This window comes from Symsagittifera roscoffensis, chromosome 2 (assembly GCF_963678635.1).
Source record: "Symsagittifera roscoffensis chromosome 2, txSymRosc1.1, whole genome shotgun sequence".
Lineage (NCBI taxonomy): Eukaryota > Metazoa > Xenacoelomorpha > Acoela > Convolutidae > Symsagittifera > Symsagittifera roscoffensis.
The window spans coordinates 14,131,063-14,145,228 of NC_087063.1; the positions used below are offsets into that span (position 1 = coordinate 14,131,063).

Consider the following 14,166-nt stretch of genomic DNA (forward strand, 5'->3'; position numbering starts at 1 on the left):
CTGCGCCATGGGCCAATGAAAATTTCCTAACACTAGCTAGCAATGATGCAGCAATAGATGCTAATAAATTACCAATGTTATGAAGCAAAAATATCGCCAAAAATAAAACATAGCCAACTGAAAGTTGGGAAAGAGTAATGAACACAAGGAAACTGAAAAAAAAAACTTTTTTTTTTCGAAAATCTTAAGCTTTTGAATTTCAAAAAAAATAGATGGCCTTAAAACTCTTCGAATTTGCTGAACAATTTATGATGGACACTTTCAGGTTAAAATTAACCCAATTTGAGAAAATTGGATCAATAGGTAAAACATTCATTTCGCTGGGAAATCTGATAATTAATTTCCATTTTTGAAATTAGAAGTCGATCACGTTTTTCGTGACCTTTACACTTTTGCTGTTCGATAGTGGAATTTGCACTTCTTTTAACAATGGAAACGCACTGATTTTTTTTTTTAAATCACAAGTCAAACTGCAAAAAATCAAAGTTAAGCGTGAACAAACTAAGACTTTCCTGAAAAAAAAATAAACAAAAAAAATCAACAAGACCTATATAAGAGTTTTCACTACGTTCATTACTCTTGAAACAAGTTGTGCTAAATGCTTGGCTAACAGCAAACATTAGTCACCAATACGGCACAGAACAGATGCTATGAAATTTCCGACGATGCAGATCGTGATTGAAGCAAAAGTTCCACCGAATAAGTGAGCACTCTTAATGAACAATTTTATTTGCCACTTCGATTCGAAAAAAAGCTGCTTGTGTTATAATTTCAAATATACCATTTTCGTTTGAATTCGCTCATTGATACTTACTTTCTGTACTCTTTTGGAACTACGTGCGGCTTTGAAAATATTTGCGCTGGATTGTCAAACCACTTCACTTCTGCTTCGGGTAATTTCTTCATGTCTTTCTTCGCCAACCCAGTTTTTGCACCCGATTTTTTGGATTTCGAGTTTTTACCACTGTTTTTACTTTTTGTTGCCGATGCATTTTCAGTTGAAAGAGTTACGTTGAGAGGCTGCTCTGCCTCCGCTGACGGTTTCGGCTTGTCGACAAAACTCAACTTTAGTGGTTCATCAATATCAACCTAAAGCATCTTCTAGGTAAGTTAACTATTCGTGAAACAATTAGTTATGAAATAAAATTTACGCCTCGTTTATGGTTAATTTTAAGAATCAAAATCGCCAAGTTTAAGAGGAGATCGCTCGAAAATTCATCTGATTTGCACGATTCACATTTCCTTCTGTAAGATCATTGCTAATTCAAGTGTAAGATCACTGACTTCCTTCAAGATTTCATATGCAAAAAAGAAATTCGATAAGTTGATTTGCAAGATAAACAAAATGCTCTTAGGTACCTCAAAAAATAGTCGCACGTGGCTCAAGTGAGGTATCATATTCAAGCCCTTTGAACGTGCTTCGGCTTCAAAAAAGCTTTTTGTCCAGAAAAACGGGTCTTTATGTTCACGTCTTTCAGACAAACTTTCAGCGCAGAGTCAACATTTGTCATGCCGAGAAAAGCCAACTTGAAAATTTTGTTTCTTAGTCTAATTTCGAGCAAGTTTAAATCTAGTAAACTTCAACGTTACGTTCTGGTTATTATTCTCATTCTTGGTGTTTTTACTGAATTTTTAAGCCTGAACAAATTTTAGACTTTTCCTTAAAAAATCACATTTTTTTTAGTTTTTTTTAGACAACCGGCTATTCTTGTTTGCTTTGGTGCATCGATTCTGTGCTATTTGCACAGCAAGCAACATGCCACTTGTTATTAAAACTTTTTGTCAACATCTCTTATAGAGAACGCCCCAGTTTTCTTATAACTAACTTACTCGGTATGCCCTATTGTCTACGTGGAACATGGCAACTCGCAGCGACTCTTCGTATGTCATGTTATAATGAGCAGCTGAAGCTGGCGATAGTGAATTATGTTGCCCCCCATTTGCATGCACCTCTTCCCACTCGTCTTCCGTCACATTCTGCGACTTGTTCAACGCATTTGAGTTGCTTTTACGGCCATTTACAAAACGCAGCTTCCCTCTTTTCTTTTTTCTAAACAGCAAAATTTCTATGTTACAATGAAAATTCTGTTGTTTGAAGTTCAAAGTTTGCATTAGCAAAATGGTCGCTACATGCCTTTTCTTGAAAATTATCTTTGCGGATGTTGCAGCAGCAGCAGCATTCTTCTCCTGCCCTTCGTCTGAAACCTGTGCGTCGTCATCGCTTTGCTTCTCTTGTGAAAGCCGTTCCCTGTGAATTTTCAATAAGTGATGCTTTAGACTCATCAACCCCAGACATGGCTTAGAACAATTATCTATCGGACAGATAAAAGGCGGCTTCAGAGCCTTAAAACTATTAATTATTTCTTCAACAACATCATTGATTGCACATGCTGTGGTAGTATTAGCATCAGAATCATTCATTAGTCTACTGAAAACAATGAATAAAAAAAAACATATTGATGTCCTTTGATCTTGACGTAGTTTTAAGATTTCTACACAAGGCAGTTCGCATCGGATGGAAGAATCCAATACTTTAAGATGTTTCCGGCAAATAAAGCTACAGCTGTTAAGACGACCACAGCTTTTGGGACGGTTTAAGACGACGCTACACTCAAATTCTTCACTTGCATTTCTCCGGTAATCAGAAGGTCAAAGTATCATAGTAACCGAGGTTACAGTCAGGAGTCCCTTCATCACGTATTCCAGTCAAAATCCTTGGAACTTTCTAGATATGGAAGTCAAAATGATAAAAGAAGATGACAAGTGTTTAAGTCCTTTTCAATTAAAATCGATACGGGTTACGTTTCTTCAATAAGAATACGCAACTCGACACGAGAAAATATAAATAAACAAGTGTTACAAATAAAAATTTCGTCGAAAGTTATTTTGTCATTTATTGTTCCGAGTACGCCAGTGTGACATTCGACCAGAATGGCCAAAATGCAATTTATGCAGGATTCGAATTTTGAGCAGTAAGCCTTCCGAGTTGATGATTTCGAAGGATTAGCGACGTTATTGGAACGTTTAGCCAAACGGTGAGGGCTAGAATATTCTAGTATTTTAAATTTTCAAAAATTCGAATGATGACGTCACATTTCTGAGAAATGCTGAAACGGCCATTTTTAACAAAAAGCGAGTGAAGAACAGAACAACTTTTATCTGCGATTGCGAACAGTACGAAAATCGAGATTGGAAAACGACAACGAACTACAGAATAGCAGAGAACGTTCCGAGTTGCAACTATTGTGCTGCTACAATAGTTGCAAGGCCGTTGCCAACAACGGTGAAGGGTGAGAACCAGCCTTCCGGATTAGCAAGAAATCAAGAGTAAGGAGCTTGATTCGGCGGATTCAAGAATCCGGAAGGGTCTCGGGACGGAAACTTTTATTAACTCACATAAACTTTTAGCATCCTGTCATGTCCTGACTTGAATTTAACTGATATTTTGATTAGTTTTGACAAGGATGAGGTGCTAGGAGTTGGGGGAAAGGGTTGATCCATCTTCGATGGAGATGATGATTTTTATCTACTGAACAAAAACAATAGTAATATAATAAGTAGTAGCCCTGTTTTTAGGAGTGACCTCGTGGTCTGGGGATACAGAGACCCAGCCATGAGCTCACTATTTTTGCATGTAATTCAGTTAATTTGAGCGTTCTGGTCGAAGCCGGAGAACAGTATCGTTTTTGTCGACCCGATGTAAGAAAGACCACCGAAAAGTACTGGCTTGGTAGAGACGGTGAAAAACATGCAAAGCTCTGTTTAGACGCTGGCCAGTCGTCTTAAGACTTAGTTTTGTTATCCGTCGATATGTATCTTCCGGGCGAATGTTACATGTATGTTTTTATGGCGCTCCTGGGTGTTATTCTTTCGTAACATCATGACCGGCGGAACCGTTAACGAGCACTCCGCGCCGAGCGGATGCTCACATTAATGCTCTTAATAGGCCTAAACTGCCGGGGCGGAAGGGTAGTTCGGAACGCGGAAGCCTTCCGGATTGCCGTGAATAGTTTTTTAACCTAGTTAAGACCGAAAATTCATGAACCAGGAAGGGTGGGGGGAATCGCGAACCCCTCGTCCCCTGAGTGGTTTGTGACCAAAAACATTTAAAGATATAAGTAAAACCAAACAAAAAGTAGTATAGTACCCAAGAAAAACAAAAAACATAAAAAATTACCGAAAAAACCAAAAACAGTAAAAAAGTAGAAAATCAGTAGAAATCATCCCCCCAGACAAGATGTGATTCAACCCCCCCGTTTGTTGTTGATAGATATATTGTTGTTACAGGCATTTATATCAGTCAGGATCGTTACGATCAATTTTGAGGCCCGTTTGTGAGGCTTGTACTGTAGGGTTATTTGAGCATTTAAGCACGTTAATGTTAAATTGCGCTCAATCCGGAAGGGTCAGCTGATTTGCGCTCAATTCGGAAGGGTCTTGGGTGAAGACCGATCCGGCAAGCAGTTCAAGGAGCAACAAGAAGGGGCTCAACGGCAACAACAATCGACTGTTGGGTATCGTTAACAAGTTTTGTATCCCTTTTGGTACAAAAAGTAAGATAGTAATCTGTGGGGGGCTCGACAGTGCTGCACTGTAGTGACCCTTCACCGAACTGCGAATATCCGAGTTAAGCACCTTAATTCGGATAATAAACAGACCCGGAGGGGTATAGTATTGCTAATATTATTATTCATATAGCCTATATTAATAGTCATATATCGTTTTTCAGTGGAAAACAACGAAAACAGACCGGTTTTTAGGGTCAAAATAGCGATATTTTGATCCCCCCACAAGTCGCGATTTTTGAGATATCGGTATTTTTTGAAACGGAAAAAAGCGCTAAGTTAGTGTGTTACATCGTAACTGCACTACTGTAATAAGTAGAACCGGTTAACTTTAGTTCGGAAGTGGTTGGAACTAGTTTGGTACAAAAAATCAAATTTTCCCATTTTTTGATAGTAAGAAACACTATAAAATCAGAAAATTTTTTGAAATCTTTGAGTTAGGACAGTAAAAACAGTTGATCGGACAACGTCCACTGGTGAATCTACGAGTTTTAAAACCCGCTACCCGAAAGCTTTCCGGGTTGCAGAGAAATCGAACATAACGTGTTTGATTTGGTGGATTCATCAATCCGGAGGGGTCCAGGTAGCATAGTTTTTCGCAAAATTTTTCTACAAAAGCGTTTTAGATCGGGTCTTTTGCATTGAACTAGAAGAGTATAGGCCTTCTGAGCTCAGATCAATAATTTTTAGGTCGAAAGGACCAGATTTGCGGAAAAAGTTAGGCGGAACCTATAAGAGAGAAAATTTTTGAGTTTGGAAGAAAGACGTTTTAGTTAATAACTTTGGAACTACTGAGCATATTGAGTTGATCTTGGTACCATTAGATCAGAAATTAGCTGAACTTACTAGTAGGAAAGAGAATTACTCGAAAAAGCGAGCGAGAAAATTTTTTGAGATTGTTTTTAGCAAATTACACAAATCCGGAGGGGTACACCCTTCACGTTTTATAATTTTTTCTGAAAAACCCTTAAACCCCTACCAAAAGTTGATAGCGATTGAACTAAGTAACTTAGGACAGTTCTAGACAAAAAGGGAGGGCTGAAGGCACAAGACAACCATAATAGAGTCGAAATTAAGCAAGTGATAAGACCCTTCACCGTTAGTGTGAATTGTCAAATAAGTGCCTTAACTTTAATCCAGAGGGTCTAGGAAAGGACCCCATACCCTTCCCAGTTAATTCAAACAGCATAAAAGCAACGCAGAACGTATCCGGAGGGGTATAAGCTGAAATTAAGAAAACTACGAAAAGCTACTTTGACAGAGCTAAGGGCTCCCAATCCGGAGGGGTCGAAATTTTTCAAAATCAGAGGGGTCCGAATCCGGAGGGGTCTTATAGTTGCTAATTCGGAGGGGTCCAAATCCGGAGGGGTCTACTATTAACTAACTCGGAGGGGTCCCAATCCGGAGGGGTCTATATTCTGACAGTCCGGAAGGGTCCTATTCGTGCCAATCCGGAGGGGTATTATTTTATTAAGGACTTAGGTAAACGAAAGAAAGACTAAAAAGCGAGAGTTATTAGGTGATTAATACACAAGCTAGGTATCAGTGACTGCACTGGTAACTTGCCTTTCAAAAAGAACAAGACTAATACAAAACAGGTCCGAACTCGGATATTCGCGACACTAAGTCTAAATTAAAAAGAGCGTGACTCATTGGTGTGGATTGAAACATAATACGTTTTTGGGAAAAGTGACTGCCCTGAGGATTTTAGTAGGTCTAGCTCGGGCAGTCCGAAGGCAGATAGGTAACACAATACTCGGTGGGTGCAATAGACGCCCACTTGAGCGAATAACTGCCTTCAAAGTTTTGTCTGTTTGGTGCAGCACCAAGCAGGGAAAGCTTTTTCTTTAAAAGACAGGTTCGACTATTGTACTGCGACCAACTAAGAGTACAAGATACATACGTTTTTTTATATATACATTCATATTGTGTCAATATATATTTTTTGTTTTTGATTTTAAATCAACCTAAACTGTGCTTGATTGGGTAGTGACTACACTATCTTTTAAATTGACTGATAACATCATATTGTGCTAGTTTCCAGATCTTTGGACCGATAATCGGCTAGTGTGAATAAATTTTATATAAACTGTACTCTGACAACATACAGGGATTCGTGGTCACTATTTAATAGAATCTGGTGAAATTTATTGTGTTGTGTCATTATTATTGTTAATAAAACTATAAGGTCTCTAGCAATTGAGTCAAGAGTAGGCATAGGAAAGTGACAAATAAAGAATGAGTTTAGACAAGTCAAGGATACCAAAACGAGGTAATAGCTCTAGGAAATTCATACCTGAAAAGCAAAGAAAAACGATGACCGATCCTTTTGTGGATTGGATCAAGCGAACCCGGTCCGATAAAGAGGGGACGGTTTCAGGCAGAATGGTTGAAACGAGAAGTCAAAAGACCTCAGAAGAGCGAAGAGAACTGTTAGAAGTGGAGGTCAATACGGACCATACCATGAACGACAACCAGGGAGTAAATGGACTGGAAGGGAGAGGCAGAAGGCTGGCGAGTGAATCTACTCCGGTAGAACAAGGCCATGATTTTTCCACTTCCACCGGGACGTTGGATCGAGAGGAGATGTCGGAACTGTCCGACATCTCAACTGAAGTAACGGCAACTAGAAGATCTCAGACAGACAACACTATGATGGCAAGCGGAACTGGAAGACAAACAACCTCATCATCGTTCTCAGAAAGAATGAAGAACACCTTCGGAAACATCTTTCCATTCAGCATGGGAGGAGGAGCAGGAAACGATGGGGAGTCCCAGGAGGAAGAGGATGAAGAGGAGCAAGGGGACTTTGGATCTCAAGTCAGTCTCAATAGTTCGATCCAGGAGAGTGAGGCACACGTCGGAAGAGAGACTGGAACCATGGATAAATTTGGTGTAGTGAAAACGATAAGCAAAGAGGCAAACACACCGGGCCAGTCCAAGGACTTCGCGATTAGGACAAGTTCGGAGCCACAACCTGAAGAGAATAGAACCAGAGGGCTTGGCAACGCGTTAGCGGATCCTGAAATAGATAATGATAAAACGTCAAGACAGAGAGTCAAGGCCCGGATCTCTACCAGCACGAAGCTACCTGGGACCGACAGAGTTACACCACCACTAGTGACCCCACTCATGGATAACGGGGCAGCACTAGAGGAAGCCTTAAACAACATAGTGGGCAGTTTAGGAGAACAAAATGAACAGATGTCGATAAGGATGAGTGAACTGGAAAGAGCAGTTCACATTGAAAGAGAAAGTCTGCGGGAAGAAATAAACCGCAACAGACAAGAAGTTGGCAGAAGCGAAAAACGCTTGAAAGAAAGAACGGACGAACATATGACGAGGAACTTGTCGCGAATGACAAGAGAGGCGGAACAGAGGGAGTTACGCTTAAGAGCCGACATGGAGAAGTTAAGAATTCAGCAAGAGCAGTCTCTTGGGTCTCTTGACACAAAGATAGACGCGATGATGGAGAGGCGAACGCAGGCTATCATGGATAGGTTGGACGGGCTACTAAGCAGCAAGAGTGGACCAAAAGAAGGAGAGCCGAACTCGGGAGGTCCCAGCAGGGAACCGAGGGTGAACTTCAATGAACATCAAAGGAGGAAGACAAATGGATCCACTAGAGGCAGGGGCAGTTCATCAGGCTATGCCACAAGGGGTAATACAGCATGGGGCCCGAACGGTAGAGCAAGTTCAACGGGGAACAGACAAACCTCGAACGAACGACCAACGCAAAGCACACATGCGACCGGGAGAAGCGATTCTGGCAACATGGGGCATACAAGCCCGAGGAGGAGTCACATGGGCCAAGCGGGAAACGCTCATGGTGATTCGGATTGCAGGGATGCACCGCACACAGAGCCTTCGACAAGGTGTGAGGACACTCAGGCGGGACACTCAAGGGATGCTACGGCAATGGCCACAGCATTTGAACCCCTGAACAGGTCTTTGGAGACATTCCTGACGCGGTTATCTAGAACCAATGAACGCAGTGAAAAGTCCAGAAGAGTCTTTAAGAAGCCAAGATGCTACAAGGACGAATCTGATGGCTGTATTGATACCTGGATAGAGGTAATGAAGCTGCATTTCGAGGAAGAGGACTTGTCGGAGAGACAGGAATGCAGCGCGCTCACCAGCAACTTAGAAGGGACAGCCCTGAACTGTGTCATGGCTAAGAAACAGTATCAACGTGACACTGCTGAGAAAATCTTCGAAATCTTGTTAAACCGTTTCGGATCAGGGGTGCAGGGGCACCAGGCGATGATGCGCTTCGAGAAACGGAGGCAACGAGAAGATGAAACAATAGACAAGTTTCTCGATGATTTGGAAATGCTGAGAAGACGCAGCCAACCGGATGAGTCAAACCGAAGGATGAACCTGGCCGTAGCCTCAAAATTCATCGATGGTGTGAAAAATGATGAACTTCGTACGATGCTAGCAACGCATTACACACCACTATCAACTAATGCGCCAACACCGGAGGAGTTGAGACTCAAATCAAAAGAGTATCTTTTGTTGAAACCTCCTTCGAGATCTGGATATTACAAGAACAATTATGGCAATTTTAACAACGGACCAGCTAACCAAGGGAACAATTGGTACAAACCGAGGGATGATATGGACAAGAGACGTTCTTGTGCTAATTGCAGTTCAACAGACCATCATGTGTCAGCATGCCCTGCTTACAAACAAGGCATGAAAGCAATAGGCTTTAGCCTCGAGGACGAAGATGCGTCAGAGTTGGATCATGAGGATTTCATGAGAGGAGTAATTGCGAAATTTGGCCCGAGGTGTTTCTTTTGTAACTTGGAAGGTCATTTTAAATCAGATTGTCCGCAATTCTGGGATGCAGTGGCAGACATCAAGCATCCAAGGCATGAGGAAGCTTTGTCAGGAGTGAAAGCAAGCAAGGCTCGACTTTTGAGCGAAGCAGAGGCACGCAGGAAGGACAAACCTCAAGAGCTGGCGGCAAAGAAAATGCAAGCAGTAACAGAAGAGGCACGTGTACCGGAACCAGCAACTGCGGCCGATGACTTCAAGATCGATTATAAGGCAGCCGCAAAGGATGCTTTAAATAGAGTAAAGCAGGAATTGGTGACGAAAGAGATCGAACAAAAAGTGAAACTTGAACTGGAAAATGAAAAGCTTCAGGAGCAACTGAATACCTTCGAGGCAACGGAGTTCGAAGAGACGAAAACACCAAGCAGTTTAGATATGAAACTTAAAGTGATCTCCGGTAAGAGGTTCGGCATGGCGCCGCAGGGAAAGAAGATACAGTCGATAATCTCAGTGGCTGGACACCAGGTAATAAGAAATTTGAGTGAACCATCAGAGTTCACTTTAATGCATTTGGACACATATGCAGATTATCTGAGGCAGGTGGAGCCACGCACTGAGTCGAGAGCTGTGCGAGCACTACTAACGACGGGTGGCCCTCGCATGAAGAAACTTCATGGACGCTACTTGGAGGTCTATGGGCCGTATCAAATAATACTGAACGTGGATGGAATCAGCATCTACACCAGGACTTACATAACAACAGATGATGACCAAATGGGGCAGATCTATTTGGGTGAAGAGGAACTCAAAGTCCGCAGGATAGGCCATGACGCCATGATGGAACAAGACGCGGTACATATTGGATATGAAGCAGATGTGACAGCACACCTGCTTGACACCAACGGAACAAAAATCGGAGTCACAGGGCTTCTGGACACAGGCGCGGTGGTGAGTGTGATGCCGATAAAAACCTGGGAGAAAATGGGCTTCACGCGGGAAGATCTGATTCCTACGAATCTCCGACTAGCCGCTGCAAATCGAGGAGCTATCTACGTAGCTGGAAGAACACCGGTGACGGTCCTTCACATGGGAGGACGGAACTTTTGGATGAACTTCCTGGTGGTAGAGAATCTGGACGACGCCGACCAATTCATCTTGGGCAGAGATTTTGTCAGGAATTTTGACGTGATGATTGACTTGAACAACGGTCTAATACGGATTAGAAACCCGGACCGAAAGTATGTTAAGAGACCAATTAATAGGATAATAACAGACGAGAATAAGGTACCAGTTTTTTTGGACAGAAAAGTAAAATTACAACCAGGACAAGCTGTAGTAGCGATTTTTAGAATGAGAAATTTAAATTCGTTAAGTGATAGTAAACAGGTTTGCTTAGTACCGAATCCAAATAGTCAGAGTTCGGTGATTTTAGGCCGGAGCTTCTCGGTAACGCGAAACGGACTGTGTGTCAGTGTGTTGTTGAACACACTGGACACCACGGTTTCAATCCAGCGTGGAAAGAAGCTTGGTTACGCATTGCCGATGAGGACCGACTATGAAGAGACACAAAACTTGAAGAAATATAGTGTGAAAGACTGTCCTTATCATGCCAATAAAGATAAAATTTTAAAGAGGATTGATGAATTAAAATCTATTCGTAAATTGTTTTCAATGAAATCCGAAACGGACGACGGCTTATCAAGCTGCTCGAATTTTCCGGAACGCCCCTCGTCATATGAACTAGATTCTGACAAACCGGTTTTGCCAGAAATAGAACATTTAAAAGGAAAAATAGGTGAGGGAGATCTTGAAAAATTGCGGGACCTCCTAGATCGGAACGCCGAAGTATTTTCAAAACATAAGGCGGACATCGGTTGCTGTAATTTCGTCGAACACGAAATCGAACTAGAAGAGGGCGCCGTTCCCCATAGGGAAGGCGCAAGGCGAATGACGCCACATAAATCGGAAGCGTGCCGAGCGGAAATAGAAATGTTGCTTGAATACGACATGATAGAACCCTCGAAATCACCATGGGCTTGCGGAGTAGTAATGGCGAAAAAGAAAGGGGGGCAGCTTAGATTTTGTTGCGACTTTCGTTACTTGAACGCGGTAACGATTAAAGATGCGTACCCGATACCGCGAATAGACGAGAGCCTATCCAAACTTGGTGATGCAAAGTTCTTCACCACATTGGACTTGGGTTCTGCCTTCTGGCAGGTTCCTCTGCGAAAGAAGGACAGGGAGAAAACCGGATTCGCGTGCGAATTGGGGTTGTACCAGTGGAAGAGGATGCCCTTCGGCTTGTGCAATGCAACAGCAACCTTTCAAAGGCTGATGGCTCAGGCTTTGACAGGAGTGACCAAAAAGTACGGGAATCTCTTGATGTGCTACGTGGATGACGTAGTCATAGCGACACCAACCCTGGAGGATCACATTGATCGACTCGATGAGGTCTTCGGATGTATGAAAAGAGCAGGCTTGAAATGCAAACCATCGAAATGTGAAATCCTTAGGGATTCGATCAAGTACCTGGGAAGAATGGTGGACCGGCATGGTGTGAGGCCAGATCCAGAAGCAGTAGAGGCTGTGCTGACATGGAAAGCTCCTAGAACGGACACACAGCTCATGAGCTTCCTAGGGTTTGCCAATTACTACCGAGAATTCATAAAAGGATACGCGGACAAGGTGTACCCGATGCAGAAGCTGATGCGCAACAAAGGGAAAAAGTTCGAATGGAACGATGAGGCACAAGTTGCTTTCGAGAACATAAAGCGGGAACTGTGCGAAGCGCCAGTGCTGGGCATGCCTACAGAAAAGGGCATGTATGTTCTTGACACAGACGCATCGGTGGTGGCCATCTCAGGAATATTGCATCAAGAGCAAGAATGGAACGGAAGAACAGTCCTCCGTCCCATTGCATACGGCAGCAAAGTCTTGAGTGACACAGAGATGAAATATGGCGCACCAAAAGCAGAAATGTTTGCAGTAGTTACCTTCGTGGAGAAGTACCGTGCATACTTGGGGAGCGCTCCTTTCAAGTTACGCGTGGACAACAGAGCGTTATCCTGGTTGAAGACCTACTCGATGGATCAGAGTTATATTGGTAGATGGATAGTAAGACTGGATGGCTACCATATGATAATCGAACACAGGATGCGTGATAAACATCAGAATGCTGACAGTCTCAGCAAGAAAACTGAGTTCTATGAAAGATTGGAGCAAAAGCAGGCCAATCAGGCGGAAGTAAAGGAGGGATTCTCGTTTCTGGACAAAGAAACTTATGAAGCGCTTCCCTTAACGAGATGGTTGGATAAGTCTGGACATCCAATTCCGGGGCATCCTGAGTTACCTGTAGAGAAAGCAGCCGAGATAAAGATCCTGTCAAGGGAGGACCCGGTCCCCTTGGATTTGTTGCTGCGCTCGAACCTGGTCCAGCAAGAACTCTCTCGCATGAATATAAACAGCCTCTCATTATTGGATAAAACGGTGCAAGTCACACCACAAGTGATGCGGATACTGGGTGGATTGTTAGAAAGAGAAGTGACCAGAGATGACCCCGAGTGGACAGCAGCAGTGGCATCGCTAACAGTCAGTGAGAAAGTGAAGATCATGCCGTCCAGACAACAGCACGAAGAGAACAAGAGGGATTGTAGGACAATAGTTCAGCAACTAGTATCCTCAATACCCCAGGAGATTTTAACCAGTACTTCTTACGGACAGAAAGGACGGGAGAGCGGCAAGCAAAAGAAAACTGTCACCTTTGTAGACCGGGAAAAAGAGGGTGAAGAGGTAGAACAAAATCTGCTGCAAGACTATTTGTCCGGGGAGAAGGATGAGGAGAAAAACCAGCGATCACAAGATCAACACCCGGGACAAGGAAATTTGTCCGGGGAGTCCGAGATAGACGAGAAAATTCCTGAGGAGAAACAGGACCTAGAGAACAAAGTTTTGTCCGGGGAGTTCAGATGGATGCGAAGGAAATACGGACATGATCTGGAGGAGCGTGCAGTCTCCAGCACAACACCTTCGACGGATGATAAGTCAGAAAGCTCGAGAATGAACACCTATTCAGACAGGGATTCGACCTCGGGATCAGAACTGTCAGAACTGGCGATACACACGCTACTAGTGGAAACTCGGGCGAGAAACCTGGACAGAGAGGTGTACCAGGATCCTGACAGTGATCGCTACCTAATACCAAGCGAAAGAGTCTTTGACAACGCAGCGGATGACTTAGAAACGATAGCGGTATCGAAACGTTCGATAAGCCTGTTGCCGCAGAAAGAGGTAGTCAGGACTGATCTTCAGCCGTTTCAACAAGAAACACAACCGTTGGCGAAGATTTGGTGCGTTAAGATGGAAGAAGACACACATCAGCCCAACGAGCTGAACAGTCAGATGAGAGTCATGAAGACGTACTTGAAGGCGAGATACAGACTCTCGGACCTTCTAAGGGCGCAGAGAAATGATCGCATGACAAGCAACCTAAAAAGGTGGATAGAAAACGGTGCACCTGACAAAGGTGACCTGGAAGAAGACAGCTATAGGATCCTGAGACAATACTTCATGCAGAAGGAGGGGAGATTATATCTGAACAAGGACGGGATCGTGGCTTGCAGGAGAAGAGAAGAAGACAAGGTCTTATACAAATATAACGCGATAGTGTTGCCGCAACTCTATCAGACAGAACTATTATTCAGGTCGCATGATCAGATGGGCCATCAAGGGATCGACAAAGTGTATCAGAGGATCCTGAAGCGCTTTGAGTGGCCTGGGATGAAAAAGGCATGCGAGAAATGGGTGACAGCATGTCTGTCAT

The 14,166-nt window shown here is 43.1% G+C and overlaps 2 protein-coding genes across 2 annotated transcripts in view; both read right to left on the reverse strand.

The window, feature by feature from the left end:
• LOC134839041 (CTD nuclear envelope phosphatase 1-like) overlaps nt 1-14,166 on the reverse strand; it is a 346,443-nt gene that overhangs the window by 161,175 nt on the left and 171,102 nt on the right. The gene's annotated exons all lie outside the window — the stretch shown is intronic.
• LOC134839039 (bromodomain-containing protein 1-like) overlaps nt 1-14,166 on the reverse strand; it is a 390,829-nt gene that overhangs the window by 66,573 nt on the left and 310,090 nt on the right. The window contains exons 2-4 of the mRNA XM_063854439.1: nt 2,135-2,427; nt 1,831-2,050; nt 815-1,089 (exon numbers count right to left, since the gene is read on the reverse strand). Coding sequence (XP_063710509.1) covers nt 815-1,089; nt 1,831-2,050; nt 2,135-2,421 — 782 coding nt within the window. The 5' untranslated portion in view covers nt 2,422-2,427. The remainder of the gene's footprint in view (nt 1-814; nt 1,090-1,830; nt 2,051-2,134; nt 2,428-14,166) is intronic.